This window comes from Bos grunniens, chromosome 8, assembly GCF_055505025.1.
Source record: "Bos grunniens cultivar Pamir isolate PY7600 chromosome 8, Bosgru_T2T1.0, whole genome shotgun sequence".
Lineage (NCBI taxonomy): Eukaryota > Metazoa > Chordata > Mammalia > Artiodactyla > Bovidae > Bos > Bos grunniens.
This window is the reverse complement of record NC_141172.1, coordinates 89,802,917-89,825,841: the sequence shown is the minus strand read 5'-3', so window position 1 is coordinate 89,825,841 and position 22,925 is coordinate 89,802,917. Positions and strand designations below refer to the sequence as shown.

Sequence of the window (22,925 nt, the reverse complement as noted above, 5' to 3'; positions counted from 1 at the left end):
AGGTGGGAGAAGAAGGAGACTACAGAGGATGAGATAGTTGGATGGCATCACTGACTCAATGGACATGAGTTTGAGTAAGCTCTGGGAGTTAGTGATGGACAGGGAGGCCTGGCATGCTGCAGTTCATGAAGTCTCAAAGAGTCAGACACGACTGAACGACTGTACTGAACTGAAGTGAATGTTCATTAGAAACATATCTGAAGCTCTGGCAAAAAATTTAAAAAAGCAATGCTTGAGTATTTGTATTTTTCAAAAATTTCCAAGATAATTCTGATATGCATCTGGATTATAAAAAGTCATTACAGGTTTTTCTATTAAATGGTAGTTTTGATGATATAGAATTCCATTATTTTTCTTTTGACCAGTAATGATACAATGGTGGAGCCCCTACCACCCATGCCTCTGCAGGAGACCCTCCAACAATAGCAGGTAGTTTTGGTTCAGTCTCTTGTGGGGTCACCGCTCCTTTCCTCTGGGTCTTGGTGCGTGCCAGATTTTGTTTATGCCTTCCAAGACTGGAGTGTCTGTTGTCCCAGGCCTGTGAAAGTCCTATAATCAAATTCCGCTGGCCTTCAAGGCCAGATTCCCTGGGCCATATGTTGTTAGGAGGAACTGTCTCATGTGTGAATATAGATCAGTGTTGACCCCAATACACACACATGTTCAGCCATGGGTGGGAAGGGAAGGGACAGTAGTTGTGGGATGTCTTTGCAGAACCCTGGGCCCCTAAGGTCAGTCCCCATAGCCACAGCAAGATGGGTCCCCTCCCTCCCCTGAACAAGACACTCCTGCACAAAATTTCCATAAATTCCAGAAAGGGGCCCAGCTGTCATTTTCCTTATACACAGCTTTAATGGGCACCCCATGAATTTCCTCTCACCCATTTCCCCTGTTTCATCCTCACTGGGACTAAGAGGTAGCTGCCTCCACCACTCTCCACACTGCAGTAATCCCTCTGAGACTAGAGGGTGCTCACCCTCCAGCCAGGCAGAGAGGCCGACAATCCGGACCCTATGACGGAGATTCTTCCTCTCTGGTCAGGCCACCACACAGGAAACCCTGGATGAGCAGAGGATCAGCCCAGCCCCTTCATCTGGCTGCTTCAGGGAGCAGAGAAAAGCTCCCTAAAGACAAAAGCTGTCACCAGGCTCCATCCTGGAAACTGCTTAGTGTCCAGAGGGCTGAGGGCAGGACAGCAGCTCTCCATCCCTAGATTGTCCAGGGATGCAGATGATGGTACAGATGTCCCCAAGGTCTCAAGCCAAGCTGGCTTTAGAGACGGGGATGATGAGGAGGTCCCTGTGGAGGATGAGAGCTGAGAGCTCCCAGGAGCCGCCTGAGGAGTCCTTGTCTGTGTGGAGGCAAGACTTGGCCACTGGAGGCCCACAGCACCTGTGACCTCCCTGGTCCTTCCTTCCTGTCAGGACCCCTCTCTGTAGAGCAGAGCAGACACGAATAAGAAGATGGTGACCCAAGAGCATTTCCCAACAAAACTACGTTTATTCACATTTTACATACATCTCTCCAAAGATCCTGCTGCCACCCACGCCCACCCAGATCCATCTCCCCCACCTCTCGAAGCTCCCTCAAGCCCAATCCCCTCCCTGCCCTGGAGTCCCTTCCTCCAACAGCAGCCAGGATCACCCACGAGCTGAGGAGCCCTAGGCTCCCCTTGGGGCTGGCCCGCTGTTCCCTACTGGCTGCAGAGCCGCTTCCTCTTCCTTCCTGTGACAAATGGGTCACACTTTCTCTTTCTCAGCTGTGAGGAGCGAACCAGTCCCAGAGCCAGGGCAGGGCTCTCAGAGACCCCGAGGCCAGCCCCCAGGCCAGGCAGCATCTCTACAGCAGCTGAGCCTCCGCACAGAGCCCGCTTCCTAGACCTGGCAGCAGCCAGAGGAGCTGGACTGAGGCCTATTCTCTGAGAGGAGGGGGCCTGGCCTGAGGCAGGGACAGGACTCTGGGACAGCCTCCAGGGCAGCAGACTGTGCTGCGAGGCCAAGAGGAAGGCCAGGCTGGGGAGCTCCTCCTCGTCCTCGCTGGACCCATCCCTGGGCCCTCGGGCCCCCAGAATTGGAAAGGCCGTTCTGAGAACTGAGGTATCCGTGGGTCCTGGCTGAGGGCCAGTGCACCTCTGACCCTGGGGAGGGGAGTGTTGTCCTGGCTGGAATGGAGGCAACTCCTGCTGTCCCGGAGAGGGAACAAGGTCTTTGGCCCTGGATAGGCCAGTGTTTGCTTGGCTGAACCTGTGAACAGCCTCGAAATCAACCTCTGGTGGGCAGGCTTCATGTCTGACCCCTAGCTGGGGGCCTTGATCATATCTCTGGGCATCTTTGCTGGTGTCAGACTCAGAAGGACTTGAGTCCATTTGAGGTACACTTTGACTGCTGGGTGTCTGCACTCCCTTGTCTTCCTTCAAGGCCAGGAGTCGTTTCTGCACCAGCTGGTAGGAGAGAAGAGGGCAGTGACTGCTCTGCACACCCACATGTGAGAGGAGGAGCCGTGGGCAGTGGGACATGGCCCTGGGTGGGGTGGAGAGGAGGGGTGACCTTGAGACTCAAATCCAAATATAGACACTGTGGTGTTCCTGCTGGCCTCCTGCACCTTGTTCCCAGCTTTGTGTCTTTTCCTCCCCCATCACCCGCCCCAGCTCCCTATCCTCTCCCTCCTATCACCCAGCACTGCACCTACCCCAGAGCAGGCTCTCTTCCAGGCCAGATGTCCCAGGCAGGGGAGGGATGGACAGAGCCATGGAAGCCTCCTGCTCTGGGGTTCTATGTCTCCCTTGCTCACCAGGGTCCCCCATGCCCTGGTTTACCTGGGAGACCCTTGTCTCCCCTGTTCTACCTGGGGTCCCTCCCTCCCCTGGCTCCCCTGGGTCACATGGGGTCCCCACCCACAGGCTCCATAAGTATCCCTCCCTCTCCTGCTCACCTCCTCAGGGGTGAGGCCTTCCTCCTGTTCCAGCTCCTCAGCTAGTGCCAAGGGATCCAGTTGTGGTTCTGGGGAAAGCAAGTCTGCCAGGAATCGAGGGTGAATGACTGCCTCTACCTAGAACAGAAGGAAAAGGCTGTGAGCATTCTTGGCCAGGAATGGCCTGGGAGCCAAGAAGACCTAGAGGAAAGTGAAAAGTAGAGACCCACTCCTGTTCTCTAGTGGGGGTGGGGTGGATGCTCAAGAGTGAGGGGTGGAGGATATATGTATACATATGGATGATTCACGTGTTGTACAGCAGAAGCTGACAGAACATTGTGAAGCAATTATACTCCAATAAAAAAGCACATACACACCTACTTACACAGACATATGAAGGCATACACACAGACACAGACATGAACACTCATACATGTGCATACACACACTCCACACACATATGGACACACACACAAAGCACATGAACAGAGCTTCAGTCCCTTTGGCCTGGGCAGAACCCAGATCTTGGGTGCTGAGAGTTCCATGCCTTGGAATCTTGTCGACCCCAGGCTCCATGCCCAGCCCACCTTGGTGACGAACTCTTCCTGGGAACACAGCTTGTCAATGTAGCTCAGGAGATCCGGGTCTGCATAGGTCCCGTCCTCTTCCTGCTTCAGCTCATCCTCATCCTTTCCACATTCTGCCTCTGACTTGCCCGTGGCCGAGTGGATGGGCCCCACCAGCACCTCCATGATGTTCACATACTCTCTCACAGCCTCAGGGGGAATCTCCTTGGGGGCCTTGGTCCCCGGGTGCCGCTGGGCTCTGTGTGGCTGCGAGCGGGTGGGATGGGCCCGGGGCCCGGCCTTCCGGGGAGCACTGGCTGAGGCAGAGCAGGAAAGAGGGAAGGAAGGTGAGGGGCTTCTGCGTCCACCTCCTGACCACTGAGCATGCGCTGGTGAGGGCAGTGTTTGGGGGTCAGTGACTTAGGTGTGGGCAGGGTTAGCACCACCTGAAGCCTCATGCACAGTGGGAGGGGGAGGGGGCCATCTAAGACAGTCCTGTGAGGAATGTGGAACCTTGATTCTTCAGGGTATCCCTAACAAGCCCACTTCGTGTGGGGTCTTTTGACAGGGAGGTGAAAGAGGAGTTATTAAACTGATGGAGATGATACCCTGTAGTGACAAAGGAAATGGCAACCCACTCCAGTGTTCTTGCCTGGAGAAGCCCAGGGACGGGGGAGCCTGGTGGGCTGCCGTCTATGGGGTCACACAGAGTCAGACACGACTGAAGCGACTCAGCAGCAGCAGCAGTGACAAAGGACAACTGAGACCCTGTCTCACTGGCTGTTCTGGTTGAAAGACCAATGACCCTCTTGAAGGAAAAGGATCCACATGGGGCCAGCGGTCATCCCTTGGCCCATGTTACCTTTGCTTGGAACTCCAGTGGGAACGTGGGTGCCTGGCTGAGGGCACACTGTCTGGGCTGAGGACCCCTGAGGATCCAGCTTCGGTGGGACTGGAGGAGGCAGGCCTTGCACCCCCTGCATCCACTGTAACTTCTGAATCTGCATCACTTCCTCTGCCTCAAATTCCATGAACCTGGGAGTGATGGAGGCATACGGCACACTGAGAAAAAGGCCTGGGCTTTGGAGCCAGGAACAAAGGCAACAGAGAATGAGGGCCTGGGAGAGAGTGTGTCTTGGGGTGGACAGGGCCGTGGGAGGTACTATTCCCAGCAGAGGGCTCTCCTGGAACTGACTCGATATCTGGGACTCTTCCTGCCCCACCAGCACTTGAAGGGCACTCAAGAGCATAGACCAAGGCTGCTGAATTGAACCAGGCCCTCAGGACACAGGCAGACCCACAGGGGACCCTCCTCATGCCCCCATTCCCATCCAGAACTATATGAAGGGCTGATGGCCAGAGGCTGAATCAGGCACATGTCCCCAAAGCGGTCCTTGCTGAATCCAGGACCCTGGACAGGGGCTGAGAGTCCTGGAACATAAGCCTGGAGACAGGGCCCAGGAAAGGTTGGAGGATTTGGCCGCTAAGCTTAGAGAAGAGGCTTTCCTTTCCTCTGAGAGATGTTTGTTTGTTTGGTTCTATTTTTAAACTAAAAAGATTGCCATGGAGAAAATACTGGAATGGCCAGAGACGTTTGGGCTGATGACATGCTGGCTTCCCCAGCCTCTTCAGGGAGATCAGGGTACCCACTCCAGCCACTTTTCATGAGAAGAGGGGGTCCCAAAGTCTATGTCAGTGGCTGCCAGCCACCCACCACTAAGGAAGCAGCAGGCTGGTGGGTGGAGAGCATGCCCCTGCACAGCCCCTATGGCTGGGGTTGGACCCCTCCTGGGCTCAAAGCTTTACCCAACCCAATCCTGAGACCTTCATGTCAAGCCAAAGGTAGGTCACCATCAAGGGAGATCAGAGGTGCTGCTGGAGGAAGTACTGAAGACCCACGCTCTCAAGATGAGGGAGGGGTTCTGGAGGGGAGTAGGGCATCTGGGCTGTGGGGGCCCTGTGCTGAGTGACAGCCCTCCTCTATCCTGCTTGATGAGCATGCCCACAGCCAGACCCTGACTTGGGGTCTAACCCTCACCCACTCCTCTTACCCACCACACAGCTCTAGGGCCCAGGATGCTGACTCACTTTCTGGCCATCTCATAGTAGATCATCCGGTCAAAGTTGCTTCTGTGCTGCCATTCCTGCACAGCCCGCCACAGTCCCTCCTCCAGTGTCATGGTGGGCTTCAGGCGAGCCAGGGACCGAAGCACTGGGCTGTAAGCCATCAGGGTCTGTTTCAGAGTCCAGCCCAGTCTCCACTCATCTGATTCCACCCAGCAACTTGGACCACATAACCCAAGATAGCATGACTGAGCATCAGGAAGGTGAGGGACAGGCCTGAGAGAGCAAGGACAAGCCTTCCCGCTACTGCCATCACCGCCTCACTCTCACTGAAGGATGACCATCCATTCCCAGGCTAAGGCTGGGACAGGGACCCTTGTGAGGGCTCCTTCCTTTGCAAGATTGCCTTTTGACTATAAAAATCCCTATCATCAGTGAGGCATGGCATGTGCCAGGCAGTCTGCTAACACTTCATAGATTAGCCTAAAGAGTTTTCTACACAGTTCTCTGAGTTAAATGCAATTGTCCCCCACCACCACCTTTTTTTTTTTTACGAGGGAACTGAGGTTTAGGAGGGAAATGCCTGCCAGGCTCCCAGCTCTAGGAGAGAGCCCATGCCCTGTGAGCTCTACCACCACCCAGTTCTAAGAATTCTCCAGAACAAGGAGGTTCTTGTTCTTGAGGCATGCATAGAGCTCTATCCTGGACCTTGCACTCCCTCTCCTTTCTGAAGGGACATCCCCTGACCATGGACACTCAAGTCCTGTGTGAAAGGATATGGCACCACAAAGGAGTGCAGCATCCCATCTGTGGCTCCTCACCTCACACCAAAACCCTCCCTGGCTACAAGTCTTCATCAACATCACCATGAGCATCATGGAAAGTCAAGTTGGCTGTACTCACAAGGCAGTGAGATAACTGAGATAAGGTACTGAAAGGATGTCAGGAACTTGCATGGTGATGTGTAGGACCAAAATGTGCCTTCTCACAGCAGGGACATCACCCTCAGACTTTCTTCCTGGTATCCCTACAAACCTAATCTGAGCATCCACCCCCAGTTCCTTTTTATCTAAAAGCTCTGATAACCTCATGACCCCCTGGCTGTTCACTCACATGAGAAAGCAGGAAAGAGCTTCAGCATCAGGACTCTGGGGAAGGTGTCTCCGGGCCAGAGACTTGAAGCGCTGCCAACGTCGGAAGTTCTCATACACGCTCTTGGGGTTGCAGGAGTCATCCTGCGAGGCCTTGGACTGGTTGGTGGCCAGGCTGCCCTCCCTGGAAATGCCATGTGACTGTGGCCCCAAGTTCACTTGGGGAATGATGGGGGCCAGCTGGGCAGCTGGTAGTGGAGCTTGAGGTGGAAAGCCTGGGGTCCAGCTTCCCTTGCCAGACTGAGCTACTCCAACAGCTGGGGCAGTCACAATGGTCTCCATCGCAGGGGTTGTTAAGAATAGGGGGACAGGACATGCAGTACTCCTGCTGAGGGGCCCTGGAGTGCTCCAGTTGAGGGGAGCCTGAGTAAGGACAAAGGTCTGAGTCTGCGGGTGCTCCGCTGGCCTTCCTTCTGACCTGACTTGGACAATGATGTTGCAAGCCCCAGGGGCACTGGGGCCATGGCCAGCATTGGGCACCAAAGGTGTCCTTGGAAAAGCTGGCAGCAGCTGAGTGCCACCAGGAGGGAATGATGGGGTCATGGAAGGTGGCAGGTGTTGCTCCCAGGGTGGCCAGTGTTCTGGGCCAGGAATGGGTGGAGGAAAGGGCATTGTCCTGAAAGGAGGCAAGGAGGCACCAGGGGTCACGGCCACATCCGTTCCCAGCTCTGGAGATGCTGTTGAGACAAAGGAAAGATTTGAATGGAGGAGGAGAACGGGCAACAGATGAAAGGTTGTTGCTGAACCACGAAAAGATGCTGAGATTCTTGGCCTCCGGAGGAGAATAATTCAATCCAGGGCCAGAGATGAGGCTTGATTGCTCAGAGCTTTTGTGTAATAAAGTTTTTTAAAGTCTAAAGGCGATAGAGAAAGCTTCTGACATAGGCATCAGAAGGGGGCAGAAAGAGTACCCCCTTGCTAGTGTTAGCAGTGGAGTTATATGCTCACTAATGAATCAAAAGAATGTCTGGAGGTTGTAAAGACCTACTCCCATAATTTACATTTTAAGATAACAGAATTAGCCAGAAGGTTTAATCCAGAGACTGTCCTCAGGCAGGATACATTCAGTTCAGTTCAGTTCAGTCTCAGTCGTGTCCGACTCTTTGCAACCCCATGAATTGCAGCACTCCAGGCCTCCCTGTCCATCACCAACTCCCAGAGTTCACCCAAACTCATGTGCGTCGAGTCGATGATGCCATTCAGCCATCTCATCCTCTGTCGTCCCCTTCTCCTCCTGCCCCCAATCCCTCCCAGCATCAGAGTCTTTTCCAATGAGTCAACTCTGCATGAGGTGGCCAAAGTATTGGAGTTTCAGCTTTAGCATCAGTCCTTCCAATGAACACCCAGGACTGATCTTTAGAATGGACTGGTTGGATCTCCTTGCAGTCCAAGGGACTCTCAAGAGTCTTCTCCAACACCACAGTTCAAAAGCATCAATTCTTCGGCGCTCAGCTTTCTTCACAGTCCAACTCTCACATCCATACATGACCACTGGGAAAACCATAGCCTTGACTAGACAGACCTTTGTTGGCAAGGTAATGTCTCTGCTTTTGAATATGCTATCTAGGTTGGTCATAACTTTCCTTCCAAGGAGTAAACGTCTTTTAATTTCATGGCTGCAATCACCATCTGCAGTGATTTTGGAGCCCTTCAAAATAAAGTCTGACACTATTTCCACTGTTTCCCCATCTATTTGCCATGAAGGGATGGGACCAGATGCCATGATCTTAGTTTTCTGAATGTTGAGCTTTAAGTCAACTTTTTCACTCTCCTCTTTCACTTTCATCAAGAGGTTCTTTAGTTCCTCTTCACTTTCTGCCGTAAGGGTAGTGTCATCTGCATATCTGAGGTTATTGATATTTTTCCCAGCAGTCTTGATTCCAGCTGTGCTTCATCCAGCCCAGCGTTTCTCATGATGTACTCTGCATATAAGCAGGGTGACAATATACAGCCTTGATGTACTCCTTTTCCTATTTGGAACCAGTCTGTTGTTCGATGTCCAATTCTAATTGTTGCTTCCTGACCTGCATATAGGTTTCTCAAGAGGCAGGTCAGGTGGTGTGGTATTCCCATCTCTTGAAGAATTTTCCACAGTTTGTTGTGATCCACACAGTCAAAGGCTTTGGCATAGTAAATAAAGGAGAAATATATGTTTTTCTGTGACTATTTGATTTAGGTCATGCCTGAATGGTCTAGTGGTTTTCCCCACTTTCTTCAATTTAAGTCTGAATTTGCCAATAAGGAGTTCATGATCTGAGCCACAGTCAGCTCCCAGTCTTGTTTTTGCTGACTGTATAGAGCTTCTCCATCTTTGGCTGCAAAGAATATAATCAATCTGATTTCAGTGATGACCATCTGGTGATGTCCATGTGTAGAGTCTTCTCTTGTGTTGTTGGAAGAGGGTGTTTTCTATGACCACTGCATTCTCTTGGCAAAACTCTATTAGCCTTTGCCCTGCTTCATTCTGTATTCCAAGGCCAAATTTGCCTGTTACCCCAGGTGTTTCTTGACTTCCTACTTTTGCATTCCAGTCCCCTATAATGAAAAGGACATCTTTTTTGGGTGTTAGTTCTAAAAGGTCTTGTAGGTCTTCATACAACCATTCAACTTCAGCTTCTTCAGCGTTACTGGTTGGGGCATAGACTTGGATTACTGTGATATTGAATGGTTTGCCTTGGAAATGAGCAGAGATCATTCTGTCGTTTTTGAGATTGCATCCAAGTACTGCATTTTGGACTCTTTTGTTGACCATGATAGCTACTCCATTTCTTCTAAGGGATTCCTGCCCACAGTAGTAGATATAATGGTCATCTGAGTTATATTCACCCATTCCAGTCCATTTTAGTTCGCTGATGCCTAGAATGTCAATGTTTACTCTTGCCATCTCCTGTTTGACTACTTCCAATTTGCCTTGAATCATGGACCTAACATTCCAGGTTCCTATGCAACATTGCTCTTTACAGCATCAGATCTTGCTTCTATCACCCACCAGTCACTTCCACAGCTGGGTATTGTTTTTGCTTTGGCTCCATCCCTTCATTCTTTCTGGAGTTATTTCTCCACTGATCTCCAGTAGTATATTGGGCACCTACCAACCTGGGGAGTTCCTCTTTCAGTATCCTATCATTTTGCCTTTTCATACTGTTCATGGGATTCTTAAGGCAAGAATATTGAAGTGGTTTGCCATTTCCTTCTCCAGTGGACCACATTCTGTCAGGATACATTATTGTTATATAATTCTTGTAAAGACCTCACCAGATCTACTCCCATAATTTACATGTTAAGATAACAGGATTAGCCAGAAGGTTTAATCGAGAGATTGTCCTCGGGCAGGATACATTATTGTTATATAATCCTAAGGAATGTAGAGGGGGAAAAATTTTTGTCCTTTCTTCCTCCTTGAGAATTTCAGACCCCTCTCTCTTTGGAGACCCCTAGACTTCTTATCAACCTGCCTAGGAAATGACTCTCTCACTGGGACTGAGGCTCTCTGGAGAGAATCAGAGTGTAAATCTCCACACATGAGGACATCTGGACAGTGTGTGCAGCATGGACATGTCTTCTAATGATTTTCACGATCTGACCTCTGGATGAGAATTATTCCACTGGTGACCTCACTCCTAGCCTCCAAGGTCCCTGAGCCCTGTCTGCCGAGAAGAAATGTCTTCAGCAAGTGCTGACTCGGAGAGCCTCCCTCAGGCACTCCCTGGGACCCAAATCTCACAGGCTGTCTCCCAGACCCGGAACTGGGTGAACATCTGCTCTGTGAGAAACGCCCCTCAGCAGGTCCACTAGCAGGTGAGGACCTTCTCCACGGTAAGTTCTAGGCACCCAAAGACCCTTTGTGGACAGGCAGTGTTTAAAACATTAGGGGCCTACCTCCACCTCAGTCTTTCTTTTCCTGGTGCTCAGTATAAATCCTCTCACTCTTTTCAAGCCTCACAAAACAAAAATAATGGAAACTATCACTCAAATGGAATTCTGACAAAAACCCATAACACACTGGCTCAGCATGCACATCAGAATCACCACAGCAGACAGTTAATATGAGCCAGGTTATACCACCCCCTTCCCAGTGCCCAGAGCCATGTCATCACTCTAGGAATTCTCTTTGTAGGAACTGTGGGGAGTCTGAGAAGTGGGCATCTGTCCCTTAAATTCTGTCATTTCACAGCCAGTGAATGGCTGTAGAGGATTAGACAAGGACCAGGGAATGGTCATGTTACATTGGTTGTGGGAGTATAGACTGCCTGGGGTACTTCCCCTTTGAGTTCCCAATAACAGAGAGTGAAGACAAACTGAGAAACAGGCATGATCCAGGTGCCATTGTGATAAAGTTGTCTGGAACACATCCCTGTTCAGGAGAACAGGTTACATGCCACGTGCACCTAATTAATCAGAACAGATGTCATAGGACTTTTACTCAGAACAGAGAAGATTGTCTGCCTGCTTCTGGGCTACACTCCTTACCCCCCTTTAAAGAGGAAATCAGCTTTCACTGACATTCCACCAGAACTAACCACCCTCCACATCTGTTCCCTGTCCACAAAGGAGTGACGTGAAAAATGAAGAAACTCTTCGTCTCAAGATATGCCGAAGGTCCACCATGAGATATTGGACAAGATGAAGTCGGTCTAAAGAGCTGCTTTTCCACAAAAGGAAGAACAGTTTAAGACATCTTGGGAAACTGAGGCCTGTCTTGGTTGAAGTTACATGGACACCCATCCCTGTCAAAGCCAAGGCAACTGTTACCTGAACTGAGAGGTCAGCTGTGAGCTGGAAGGAGTGGAGACGGTCTGGACTGCAGCAGTTAGAGTAACTTCCTGCCTAGCTCTCAGAGGAAATTTCACTTCAGGTGTGACCACACACAGTCCCATTGAATAGTTTTCTAATAAGACTATCTCTCCCCATGGCCCAATTAGATACAGTATGCCCCAGTCCAAACCCCTCAGAAAGACATGGGGTGGGACAAGCTTCGGGTACCTAAGAAGCACAATACGGGGCTAGGGCCTCCTCATGACCCTTCCTGTGTCACCACCAGGAGATCACTCACACTTCCTACACACACGTTTCAAAGCGGCTTATCTTCATTCTAGAAATAATCAAGCCTGCCTGCTGCCATCCTTTCTCCATAACCAGGGCAATTTCCCTTGATCCACTTCCAATGAACCCTCCTCCCCAGTGCAGCCTCAGGTTTCTTCAGGCTTTTCAGTCTCCCCAGATGTCCTTATGGGTCCAGTGCTCTCTCCTTCCTCAACTTCAGTTCAACCGTGTGCCCACAGTGAAATGTCACATGTGGACTCAAAGGTCTGAGAAATGGCAGGGAACACGACCCCAGCCTACAGGCTTACCTCCTTCTGAAGCCATTCGCATAGGCTTGGACATGGACCACTGCTGCCTGGTAGCCTCAATGAGAAAAGTCAAGACCAAGACCCAGAGAGTGACCTGCTCCAGCAGATGCTCAGCATCCAAGTAAAGGAGGGAAATGTTTGAATTCAAACAGTAGAATGTGGAACTGAAACATTCTGCAGCGGGGGAGGGGCAGAAGGCAGGTGGACCTGGGTGGGGTGAGCAGACATTCCATGAACAGCTCTGGCAGGAAGGCGAGAACCAGAAGTTCGTTCCACATTACATAGCGGTGACACAATTGGTGTTTGCCTCTTTAGGCAACTTATCAATTGTTTCTCAGTTTCACAGCACCAAAGTTGGACTTGATCTTCCACCTATTTCACTTCTTTTTCCATCAACCTAGTTTTGTGTCCCTCAACTCACTCTGCTTCCTAACTGGATCTTGACTTACTTCAACAGAGACTAGACTTTCAGAACAAGTTCAGAAGAACTTTTAGTCTTATAAACCCTTGGGTATTAATGGCTACATGGAACTGAGGGTTTGAAATTAGGATTGTCTCAGCAGATGCAGGGTGTTTGGTTGCTGTATGTACATCACTCCTAAGGAAGCAGTCCTTGTGCCCCAACCAACATTCAGCAGGACTTTTCCTTACTAACAATCCCTTTTGCTGGAAAATGCCCATCTATCAAAAATCCATCATGCAACCCACACGTCTAAGACCAGAATTCACTGTGTTTCTCATAGCATTACATTGTTGTTAAATATTTAGTTTTTTATCTTTTAAATGATTTTAGTATAATACTTTAAACAAGTAATATCTTCTAATGGTTCAAAATCAAATTGTGAGAAATGGAATATGCAGTGACATAGTTCCACCTCTTTCCTCACTTCAATCTTCTTTCCCAGAGAAAACCAGAGTTATCTGTTTCATTAAAATCTTTCCAGAGATGTGTTTTGCAACTAAAAATAAATGTAATTGATATTCATTTTTAAAAATGTCTCCAGTTTTTTTTTTTTCTGGTTGAAAATTCATATATGTTCCAATATATCCAAGTATATTTTCAATGATTGTTTTTGTATTTTGTATTACAGCTCCTCTGTTTCCGGACTTAATTCCTAGAACAAGAATTTCTACAGTCTTTTAAATTTCAAATTACCTGAAAAGGTAGGATGGCCAGATCAAGCAAATAAAAATAACAAATGCCTAAATGAATTTGATTTTTTGAATTTTGCATAAACAATGGATTAGTTTTTAGTCTAGCTGTGCCCTATGCAATATTTTTGATATAGCTTTATGCAAATTAATTTCCTCATTATCTGATACTTGCATTTAACTGAAAACCTGTATTTTATCTGGCAGTACTACCAAAACAGTATAACATAGTAAGCTATTATTCATCATTCTTATGAGAAAGAGGGGCTTCCCTTGTGACTCAGACAGTAAAGAATCTGCCTGCAATGCAGGAGACTCAGTTTTGATCCCTGGGTTGGGACGATCCCCTGGAGAAGGAAATGGCAATCCACTCCAGTATTCTTGCCTAGAGAATTCCTGGACAGAGGAGCCTGGAGGACACAGTCCATGGGGCTGCAAAGAGTCGGACACGACTGAGTGACTACAGTTTACACTATGAGAAAGAGAACTGGGAGTAAAGAGACTGACGTGTGCATCTTGGGTCCAACACAAAACACAATTGCAAACACACAAAATCTGCAGACTCTGGATGAAATGGATTTCGAAGAGCCATCACATGGCATTGAAAGTTTAGGCTTAGTAGGACTAAGGACAGAAATAAGGAATGAGAAGGTAAAAAAATCTTCTCTTTCCTTGTGTTTAAAGGACTAAATATCCCAGAGCACTGGTTTTTCTAGATGTTAAAAATCTATTACCCATGAAATGGACGTGTACCTTGAGAAAAATGCCAAAAGTTTATCTAGCAATGTCCAATCCCCATTCACACAAATCCACTTCCATCTAAATCCTAGCCTGCAAATACTGCTTATAAGCTTATGAATTTCCTGTCTGCATTACATACCCTTTCTCTTTAGAACCTAAGCTCATCATTGCATATGGACCCACCTGCATGAAATAAAGGGAGCATCTCTTTTTTTTTTTAATAATTTGCCTGATTCTCATTTTCATATTGAGAATCAATGTCAGTTTATCACTATCAAAATGATATGAAAGAATATTTGCCTTTTGTGTTGTGAGAAGAAAGGAATTTAGGTATCTTGTCAAGGGATATGAAGGGTGAAAATTTCAGAGGACTACAACCAGATCTCTTGGGAGACAAGAGTCACTCCCTGCTATAGCAGGAATTGTGGGGTGTTGGGAAAAGAAAGATTTAGAAGGACAGTTCCATACGGTGAAAAAGACTTCTGTTGGTGCTTATGAAGTTCCTTGCACCTTGCAAGGAAAAATGGACTCAAAAGAAGGTGAGAAGATGAGGTGAGAGTATTTAAAGTAATATCATGGTGAACTTTATATCAATAAACTCCTGCTGGGGGCTGAAAAAATAACTTGGAAATATGGCTCAACTCTTGGACTCCTATCATGAAGGAAAACTTAAATGATATTCAACCAATGCTAGACTTGATGCTAGAGGGATGGTGAGGCAGAATACAAGAAAGGAAAGCTTTCTTGTTGCTTCCTCCCCTTGTTCAGTCCTTCAACCAATTACAAGATTCTCATTCATAACTCTGATAAAGTATTTGAATGAGGCCTCTCAGGGCCACTGATACAAAAATTGCATTATGTAAAAGTTATCAATTCTGCAATCATTTTTGTACTGCTTCAAAATACTACACCCCGGAGACAGATATAATCAAAGCAGCCCAAATATGATTTGGGAAGACCAGACAAGGAAGGAATATCTAAAATTCCTTTAGATCACAATCTCTTGACTATTCCTGCAGACGCTGGGGGCAGGCATTGATTACAGAGAAAAAGTATCTCTGGACATGGATCACAAGCATCAGAAGACGGTTCATCTTCCACATCACTATGGAACATTAAAGACAGAAAGAGATACAATGTTTATGTCTTGTGGAGTTTTCAAGTCTGTGCACTTGAAGCTCTTAGTACTGTTAAATATGAGGGATCTTCAGAAGCTTTCTGTTGAGTGAAAAAATGCTCTAATCTTGCAATTGACCAGAAAGAGGATTTGCTGATTGAGGTTTCTTTGGCAAGCATTACATAGTCAGGTTAATAAGTTGATTCTGCTACTATTTATTTTTTTATTGCCAACAGAAATTTTGCAATATATTACCAAAAAAGGGGGAGAGTAAAATTGTTCCCATAGTATTAATACCTGTTGTGTTTAAATTGAACCAGATTGTTGTCTTACTCAGGGTTACAACAAAAACTTTACAAAGGAAACACTCAATATTTACTGAAAAAAACTCCATGTATTAAATACACTACAGAAAAATATTCTAGTAGAGTATATGCATTTGGAAGAACTCTAGGAATGGAATCAGGAGAAAGCATCTTAAGAGTGTTCCCAGGTCTGAAACTCTTTGCTAAAATTGTTCTTTAACAGAAACGTCCACCTTGCTAGGAAAAAGACCTACTGGTTTTGACAGGCATAAACAAGAAGCAAGGAACTGCAGTCTGAAGGTCATGAAAGCACTTGCTCCAATTTGAGGATATTGTTATAAGGATGGAGCTCTACAAAACCCTTTGCATCTAAGCGCAAGGACTTCACGTGTGCAATTTAAAAATCACAAGTGCTCATCTCACGAGAGCTAGTTTTAAGAGAGCACCACGAAGTTTCCAGCAAGGAGACATAGCCAGAGAAGCTCCTCAGGATACCCCGACCCTCCATTTCTCTCCTCTCCAGCAGGGACTTAAAAGGACAGTTTCCCACAAGTCCTGACGCACAGGACTCCAGGGGCTCTAGAGCACTGGAAGTGCGGTAGTCTAATGGCTCTTTCAAGGGTCTGTTGAGGCTGTCTGCTCAGGAAAACAGGAGCGCACGCGCGAGCTTGGAGGGCGGGGCCCCAACGGCTGCCTCAGCAGAGGGCCGAACCTCTTAAGGCCGCCTCCAGAGTCAACATGGAGGTAAGGGATGGAGGGACCCTTCAACCTGCGGGTGTCACTCTCTGACTGCTGTTCACCCTGTCGGGTATTTGTGTCTTTGTCTGTAGGGGAGTGGAGAAGGAAATGGCAACCCACTCCAGTGTTCTTGCCTGGAGAATCCCAGGGACGGCGGAGCCTGGTGGGCTGCCGTCTCTGGGGTCACACAGAGTCGGACACGACTGAAGTGACTTAGCAGTAGCAGCTGTAGGGGAGACTCCTCACAATGTGGATTCATGCCCCTATAGAGCTTACTTAGTTCCCTTTGCTGCGTTTACACTAGGGTTATTGGCCATGGGGGAGCAGGCTGCAAGAACGGTTCGGTGACTGTGGGAGTAAGTTGTGGGATAAATAGTGTGTGAGAGCCGTTAAACAGGTGCCATTCTGTCCACGTGTTCTGAAGAGTACGAAAGCTAGACGGAAGTTCTTCCGATTTGAAAGCCCTCATCAGGTTCCCAAGAACTAGCACAGGTTATAGGAAAATGAGTGGAAAGTGAGTGAAACCATAGTTTCACTTGTGTCTTCATTTTTAACGTAAAGGCATCAATCGATTGTTCAATTGATTTGGACACAAATGTTCAAACTGCACTCTTTTGTCCATGATAGAAGAAACTTTGCTGAATGTAGTAATAAACATTGATTCATAGTCTGATGTCAATTCAGTATTGATTTGCAAGCATAGATGGGATTCGTGTGTAATCGGTTGGTGGGAATCTGATATGTAATAAAATGTGTGGGTTGGTTTTGTTTGTGAATATTTGTGTTTAAGGGGAAGTTATGTTTTTGTGAGAATGTGTAAGGTAAATCTTTGAAGGATATTTGAAGGGTGTTGAGATTTAACGGAGACATACTCAAGGAGTTAGTTAGTGGTTGCTGCTGCTGCTGCTGCTAAGTTGCTTCTGTCATGTCCGACTCTTTGCGACCCCATGGACTGCAGCCTACCAGGCTCCTCTGTCCGTGAGATTTTCCAGGCAAGAGTACTGGAGTGGGGTGCCATCACCTTCTCTGTAGTTAGTGGTTAGGTATTTGTAATTTGGTATTTGGGGAATATTTTTACATGTGTTTTTTTCACCCATGAATTTGGGAATTTCTTTGGGTCTCATGATGGATTTGCATATGCATAAGGGCAGTGTTAGGAAAAGGACTGATGTGTATTAGTTTGGGTATACTATCTGTTTTGTGTATTTGATGAATGTAGGATGATCATTTGTGTATTCAGGATATCATTTGTGCATTGTGTATGTTGTAGGGCTTATGTGGTTTGTGTGTGTGTATTTTCAGGAGCTGTGTATATATCTTTTGCTGTGTAGGGGAAGTCTGTGGCTATTTTATGGAACTGATAGATGTAGGTATGTTGTGTTTGTATAATACTGTATTATGGAAGATGGAAGAGTTAATTCTGTGTGAGAGTTTGGGAATGTGGGGCTATGCATATGCAGGTAGTGTAGGATGTGTATTTGAAACAGAGAGTATATACAGTTATATGTTTGCTTATTTTTAGTGCAGTGGGTAATTGTTTTATTTGGAGCTTGTGGAGAGTTGTATGTAAAGTAAGTTTGTGTGTGTATTCAAGGGGCATAGCCATTTGGAGGAATATCTGCTAGTGCTATGTATTTGTATTTTTCAGTAGGGGCCTCTTAGGCTTATATATTTTGAGAAGTGAGTATATGTGTATCTGATGAGACGGTGAGGTTCCAGGTTTATACACAGGAGTTGGAGAATTGCACTTATATGTATTAGGAATATGTGACATGGTTATTTGTTAGTATTTGCAGATATATGAGCTGGCTCCTACTAGCTAGGGATCATTTGGTATGTGGAAGTTATTTCATAAATGGTTTCCTGTAGATATTTCTATGCATGTTACTTGTGAATAGTAATTTGTGTGTATGTCATCAAAGGGTGTATGAATTATCAAAGTTTGTTCATGAGGTATGGAGTTGTTAAGAGTATTCTAAGTGCATTTCTTTGGAAACTGCTAGGATCCCTTATGATTATACAGTGGAAGTGAGAGATAGATTTAATGGACTAGATCTGATAGAGTGCCTGATGAACTATGGATGGAGGTTTGTGACATTATACAGGAGACAGGGATCAAGACCATCCCCATGGAAAAGAAATGCAAAAAAGCAAAATGGCTGTCTAAGGAGGCCTTACAAATAGCTGTGAAAAGAAGAGAAGCAAAAAGGAAAGGAGAAAAGATATTCCCATTTGAATGCAGAGTTCCAAAGAATAGCAAGGAGAGATAAGAAAACCTTCTTCAGCGATCAATGCAAAGAAATAGAGGAAAACAACAGAATAGGAAAGATGAGAGATCTCTTCAAGAAAATTAGAGATACCAAGGGAGCATTTCATGCAAAGATAGGCTTGATAAAGGACAGAAATGGTATGGACCTAACAGAAGCAGAAGATATTGAGAAGAGGTGGCAAGAATACACAGAAGAACAGTGCAAAAAAGATCTTCACGACCCAGATAATCATGATGGTGTGATCACTCACCTAGAGCCAGACATCCTGGGATGTGAAGTCAAGTGGACCTTAGAAAGCATCACTTCGAACAAAGCTAGTGGAGGTGATGGGATTCCAGTTGAGCTATTTCAAATCCTGAAAGATGATGCTGTGAAAGTGCTGCACTCAATATGCCAGCAAATTTGGAAAACTCAGCAGTGGCCACAGGACTGGAAAAGGTCAGTTTTCATTCCAATCCCAAAGAAAGGCAATGCCAAAGAATGCTCAAACTACTGCACAATTGCACTCATCTCATATGCTAGTAAAGTAATGCTCAAAATTCTCCAAGCCAGGCTTCAGCAGTACATGAACTGTGAACTTCCAGATGTTCAAGCTGGTTTTAGAAAAGGCAGAGGAACCAGAGATCAAATTGCCAACATCCTCTGGATCATGTAAAAAGCAAGAGATTTCCAGAAAAACATCTATTTCTGCTTTATTGACTATGACAAAGCCTTTGACTATGTAGATCACCATAAACTGTGGAAAATTCTGAAAGAGATGGGAATACCAGACCACCTGACCTGCCTCTTGAGAAACCTATATGCAGGTCAGGAAGCAACAGTTAGAACTGGACATGGAACAACAGACTGGTTTCAAATAGGAAAAGGAGTCTGTAAAGGCTATATATTGTCACCCTGCTTATTTAACTTCTATGCAGAGTACATCATGAGAAATGCTGGGCTTGGAAGAAGCACAAGCTGGAATCAAGATTGCCGGGAGAAATATCAATCACCTCAGATGTGCAGATGACACCACCCTTATGGCAGAAAATGAAGAGGAACTAAAAAGCCTCTTGATGAAGGTGAAAGAGGAGAGTGAAAAAGTTGGCTTAAAGCTCAACATTCAGAAAACTAAGATCATGGCGTCTGGTCCCATCACTTCATGGCAAATAGATGGGGAAACAGTGGAAACAGTGTCAGACTTTATTTTTGGGGGCTCCACAATCACTGCAGATGGTGACTGCAGCCATGAAATTAAAAGACGCTTACTCCTTGGAAGGAAAGTTATGACCAACCTAGACAGCATATTGAAAAGCAGAGACATTACTTTGCCAACAAAGGTCTGTCTAGTCAAGGCTATGGTTTTCCCAGTGGTCATGTATGGATGTGAGAGTTGGACTGTGAAGAAAGCTGAGCGCCAAAGAATTGATGCTTTTGAACTGTGGTGTTGGAGAAGACTCTTGAGAGTCCCTTGGACTGCATGGAGATCCAACCAGTCCATTCTAAAGATCAGTCCTGAGTGTTCATTGGAAGGACTGATGCTAAAGCTGAAACTCCAATACTTTGGCCACCTCATGCAGAGTTGACTCATTGGAAAAGACTCTGATGCTGGGAGGGATTGGGGGCAGGAGGAGAAGGGGACGACAGAGGATGAGATGGCTGGATGGCATCACCGACTCAATGCACATAAGTTGGTGATGGACAGGGAGGCCTGGAGTGCTGCGATTCATGGGGTTGCAGAGTCGGACACAACTGAACTGAACTGAGTGCGTTTATACATGTGTTTGATAGTAGATAGTAGGAGGTGGTCTGTGTATATTAGCATGAGGTTAGATATATGTATATAGTGTCCTTTGTTTATATGTTTGGGGAGCAATGGGGAGGTTGTATCTGGAGAGGTAGTGTTTGAGGGGGATCTCTATGTTCAGAGATTGGGAATGTTTGCACATCTGTGTCCATAGGTGTGTGAGAATTGCATGTGTATATTAGAGAACAGAAATTGTCGGTGTTTTTGTGTTTTGTGTGTGTCTTAGCATTTGGGATGTATACTCAAGAGTAGTTTATGGATGTGTGTATTTGTGATTTGTGCGTAAAGGAGGCTTAGTGTCCTCTTTGTGTTTATTTCAAAATGTAATGCCTGAAGAATTTAGCAGTGTTGCTTGTGTGTTCTCAGAACTGGTAAGTTGGACTTATATAAGTATAGTTAACTCTATAACATCATGGGTTTGAACCACACGGATCCATTCCTAGTGGATTTTTTTTTTTTTCAGTAAATACTACAGTGCTACTACGTGATCCATGGATACAGAAGCATTGAATGGAAGTTTGGTACCCTAATCCCCAAGTTGTTCAAGGTTCAGCTGTATTCGATAAGTGTAGGTTGTTTGTGGCTGTGTGTATTTGAGTCCCTGGGGCTATGAATTAAGTATTCTGGCAGATATGAGAGTTCAGTAGATGGAGTAGGTTATGTGTATGTTCAGAAATCTGGAGTATATGTATTTTAGGGCTATGAATTGCTTGTGGGTCTTTTGGGAGTTGCTCATGAAACAAACAGTTGTGTACCTCGTGAGCCTGTGTGTATACGTGTACAGTGTGTACATATGAGTGGTATATTGGTTGCATATGTTTGTGTTCAGGCCCATGTCGTGTGTGTATATGTATATAGTTGTAAGAGTGGCATGTGAATATTCAGTGTGAGTAGGTTTTCATCTATAAAAATTTAGGTAGTAAGAGGTGGTCTCTGTGTATATTTTTTCAAGGTGAGAGTAGAAATGTACATGTGTGTTCAGAATATATATGTGTATGGATATACATACATACACATATATATGAATATGTATGTTGTGTCCTTTTGCTTATATATCTGTGCTGGGAGTTGAGGGGCCTACTCTGGGTATAAGTGGTTCATGTGCACATACTCATATGAAAAGATTTGGGATGTGTTGAAACTGGTTCATACTAGCTTGGGATAGTCAATGGTGCATATCTCCTCCCAGTTCTGTGTTCAGTGATGTCAACTAGGTAGCTTGAAACTGATCATGCTGGGAATATTTATACCATGTAGACACCATAAATGAAGTCTTTCCTACCTTTCTCAGAGAGGTTTTTATTAAGCATTTATCAGCACACCACTGATGTGTGTGTTTAGATGTATGTATGTATGACACAAGAATATTTGGGCATCAGTGGGAATGTATGGGACACTTACGTGGTTATGAGTGGGGCTTCTGGGGTTGTAAGTGTGAATGGATCCTTGTCATTCTGAATCATTGCATCGTTCCTATCAGGTTGGTCAAAGAATTCCCGTAAATGTTGGGGATTCCCAGCAGAAATCATGCAGATGGATAGAGGGGTGTCTGTACTTTAGGCAGTAGACACTCCAGCATTTGTATGGTCCTAGCATCTAGGCCCCTAGAAGGGTGGGTGTGGTGGGCAGATGGCCTTGTAGAGGAGAAGCTTCACAGGTGCGTTGTTGGTGTGACAGGCAGCAGTCAAAAGTCATAGGGCTTCCTGGATAAGAAGTCAGATAACCAAGTGCTCTCCCAGGAAAACCCCCTGAGAGTTGCTTGGACAGCTCCAAGTATTGCTGGCTCTTCTGTGACACAGGTGATGGGCAAGCACACCCTCCACACTGGGTCTAGGTGTTGAAAGTCTACAAAGCCATGTATCCCTAAGCCCAACTGCCCCAGGGTGATGGGGACTATTATCAGGCTGGTCAGCTGTATCACTAGGTCTCAACCAACCTAGCTCCATGGAAACCTAAGTTCTCAGGGTAAGGCAGGACCTCTAGGGATCAATGAGCTGATAAGTATGGAGGTGGGGAGACTGTCCCTGAGGGACAGTTGAGGACTGAGACCTACAGAGACTGGGGAGTCCCACTCTGAGAAATATGGCTCTGATATTCCCAAATCCTTTAGTCATGTTTTCTGGTCTTTTCTGAAGGCTGAGGATGCTTCTAGCAGTGGGAAGCTCATCTCAGTTTCATGTTTCTCTGATAGGATAAAGTGACTTTTTTTTTTTTTAATATTCCACAGCAAGCTGCAAAGTCATCAGATGGAGCCATGTGATCAGTATGGCCACCAGCTGACCCCATAGTCACATTCTGCCTCCCTTGCATCCTCCTAAGAATTTCTGAACCTTCTTAATGGTAAGTCTTCTGGCCTTTTCTCCCTCATTGTGAATCCTCCTGCCAACAAAACATGCTGTGAACTTTAATAAAAGGATAACTCAACTGTAACTGGAGTCTGGAAGGCCTGTAGAGGGAGCTACCATTTCCTGTCACTCATCATCAAATACCCTAGCAGGAAGAGGTCATTACTCATCCCAGCAGGAAGACTGATACATTGCAATCACAAACAGGAAGTGCGGCTACATTACTACCCCAGCTGGAGGAGGGAAGATTTCCTTTTTGGCCAACAACAAACTCAGCTAATAGAAAATTTTGCCATCAGAAGCCACTTTTCCCCACTGGAACTTTCATCACTTCCTTTCCTTGTCCTACCTTTCTTATTTTAAGAGCATTCCATGATGTGCAGCCCCTTGGAGTATCTCCTTGTCTTCCACGAGATGCCATCTGATTCA

At 46.4% G+C, this 22,925-nt stretch overlaps 1 protein-coding gene and 1 long non-coding RNA gene across 2 annotated transcripts; one reads left to right on the top strand and one right to left on the bottom strand.

Annotated features, from left to right (window-relative positions):
- Positions 1 to 1,480: 1,480 nt before the first annotated feature.
- Positions 1,481 to 14,100, bottom strand: LOC147367662 (NUT family member 2G-like). The gene is made up of 7 exons (XM_086414125.1): positions 14,075 to 14,100; positions 6,654 to 7,463; positions 5,565 to 5,693; positions 4,339 to 4,511; positions 3,498 to 3,793; positions 2,932 to 3,048; positions 1,481 to 2,440 (listed from the first exon to the last, which is right to left on the bottom strand). The coding sequence occupies exons 1-7, from the start codon at positions 14,098 to 14,100 to the stop codon at positions 1,694 to 1,696; spliced, it is 2,298 nt and encodes a 765-aa protein (XP_086270251.1). The 3' UTR covers positions 1,481 to 1,693.
- Positions 14,101 to 16,034: 1,934 nt separating this feature from the next.
- On the top strand, positions 16,035 to 22,581 carry LOC147367661 (uncharacterized). Its single transcript, XR_015131970.1, has 2 exons — positions 16,035 to 16,101; positions 22,379 to 22,581. It is a non-coding gene; the product is annotated as an uncharacterized LOC147367661 (long non-coding RNA).
- Positions 22,582 to 22,925: the final 344 nt, after the last annotated feature.

What these genes read in the sequence shown, in the direction of transcription:
- LOC147367662 (XM_086414125.1), bottom strand. Translation starts at nt 14,100, where the DNA reads ATGAGCTTAGGTTCTAAAGAGAAAGG. An exon ending in AGGAAGAGTTCGTCACCAAG is followed by an intron (nt 3,049 to 3,497) that starts GTGGGCTGGGCA and finishes CTTCTGTTCTAG; the next exon opens with GTAGAGGCAGTCATTCACCC. An exon ending in AAGGCCTCACCCCTGAGGAG is followed by an intron (nt 2,441 to 2,931) that starts GTGAGCAGGAGA and finishes CTCTCCTACCAG; the next exon opens with CTGGTGCAGAAACGACTCCT.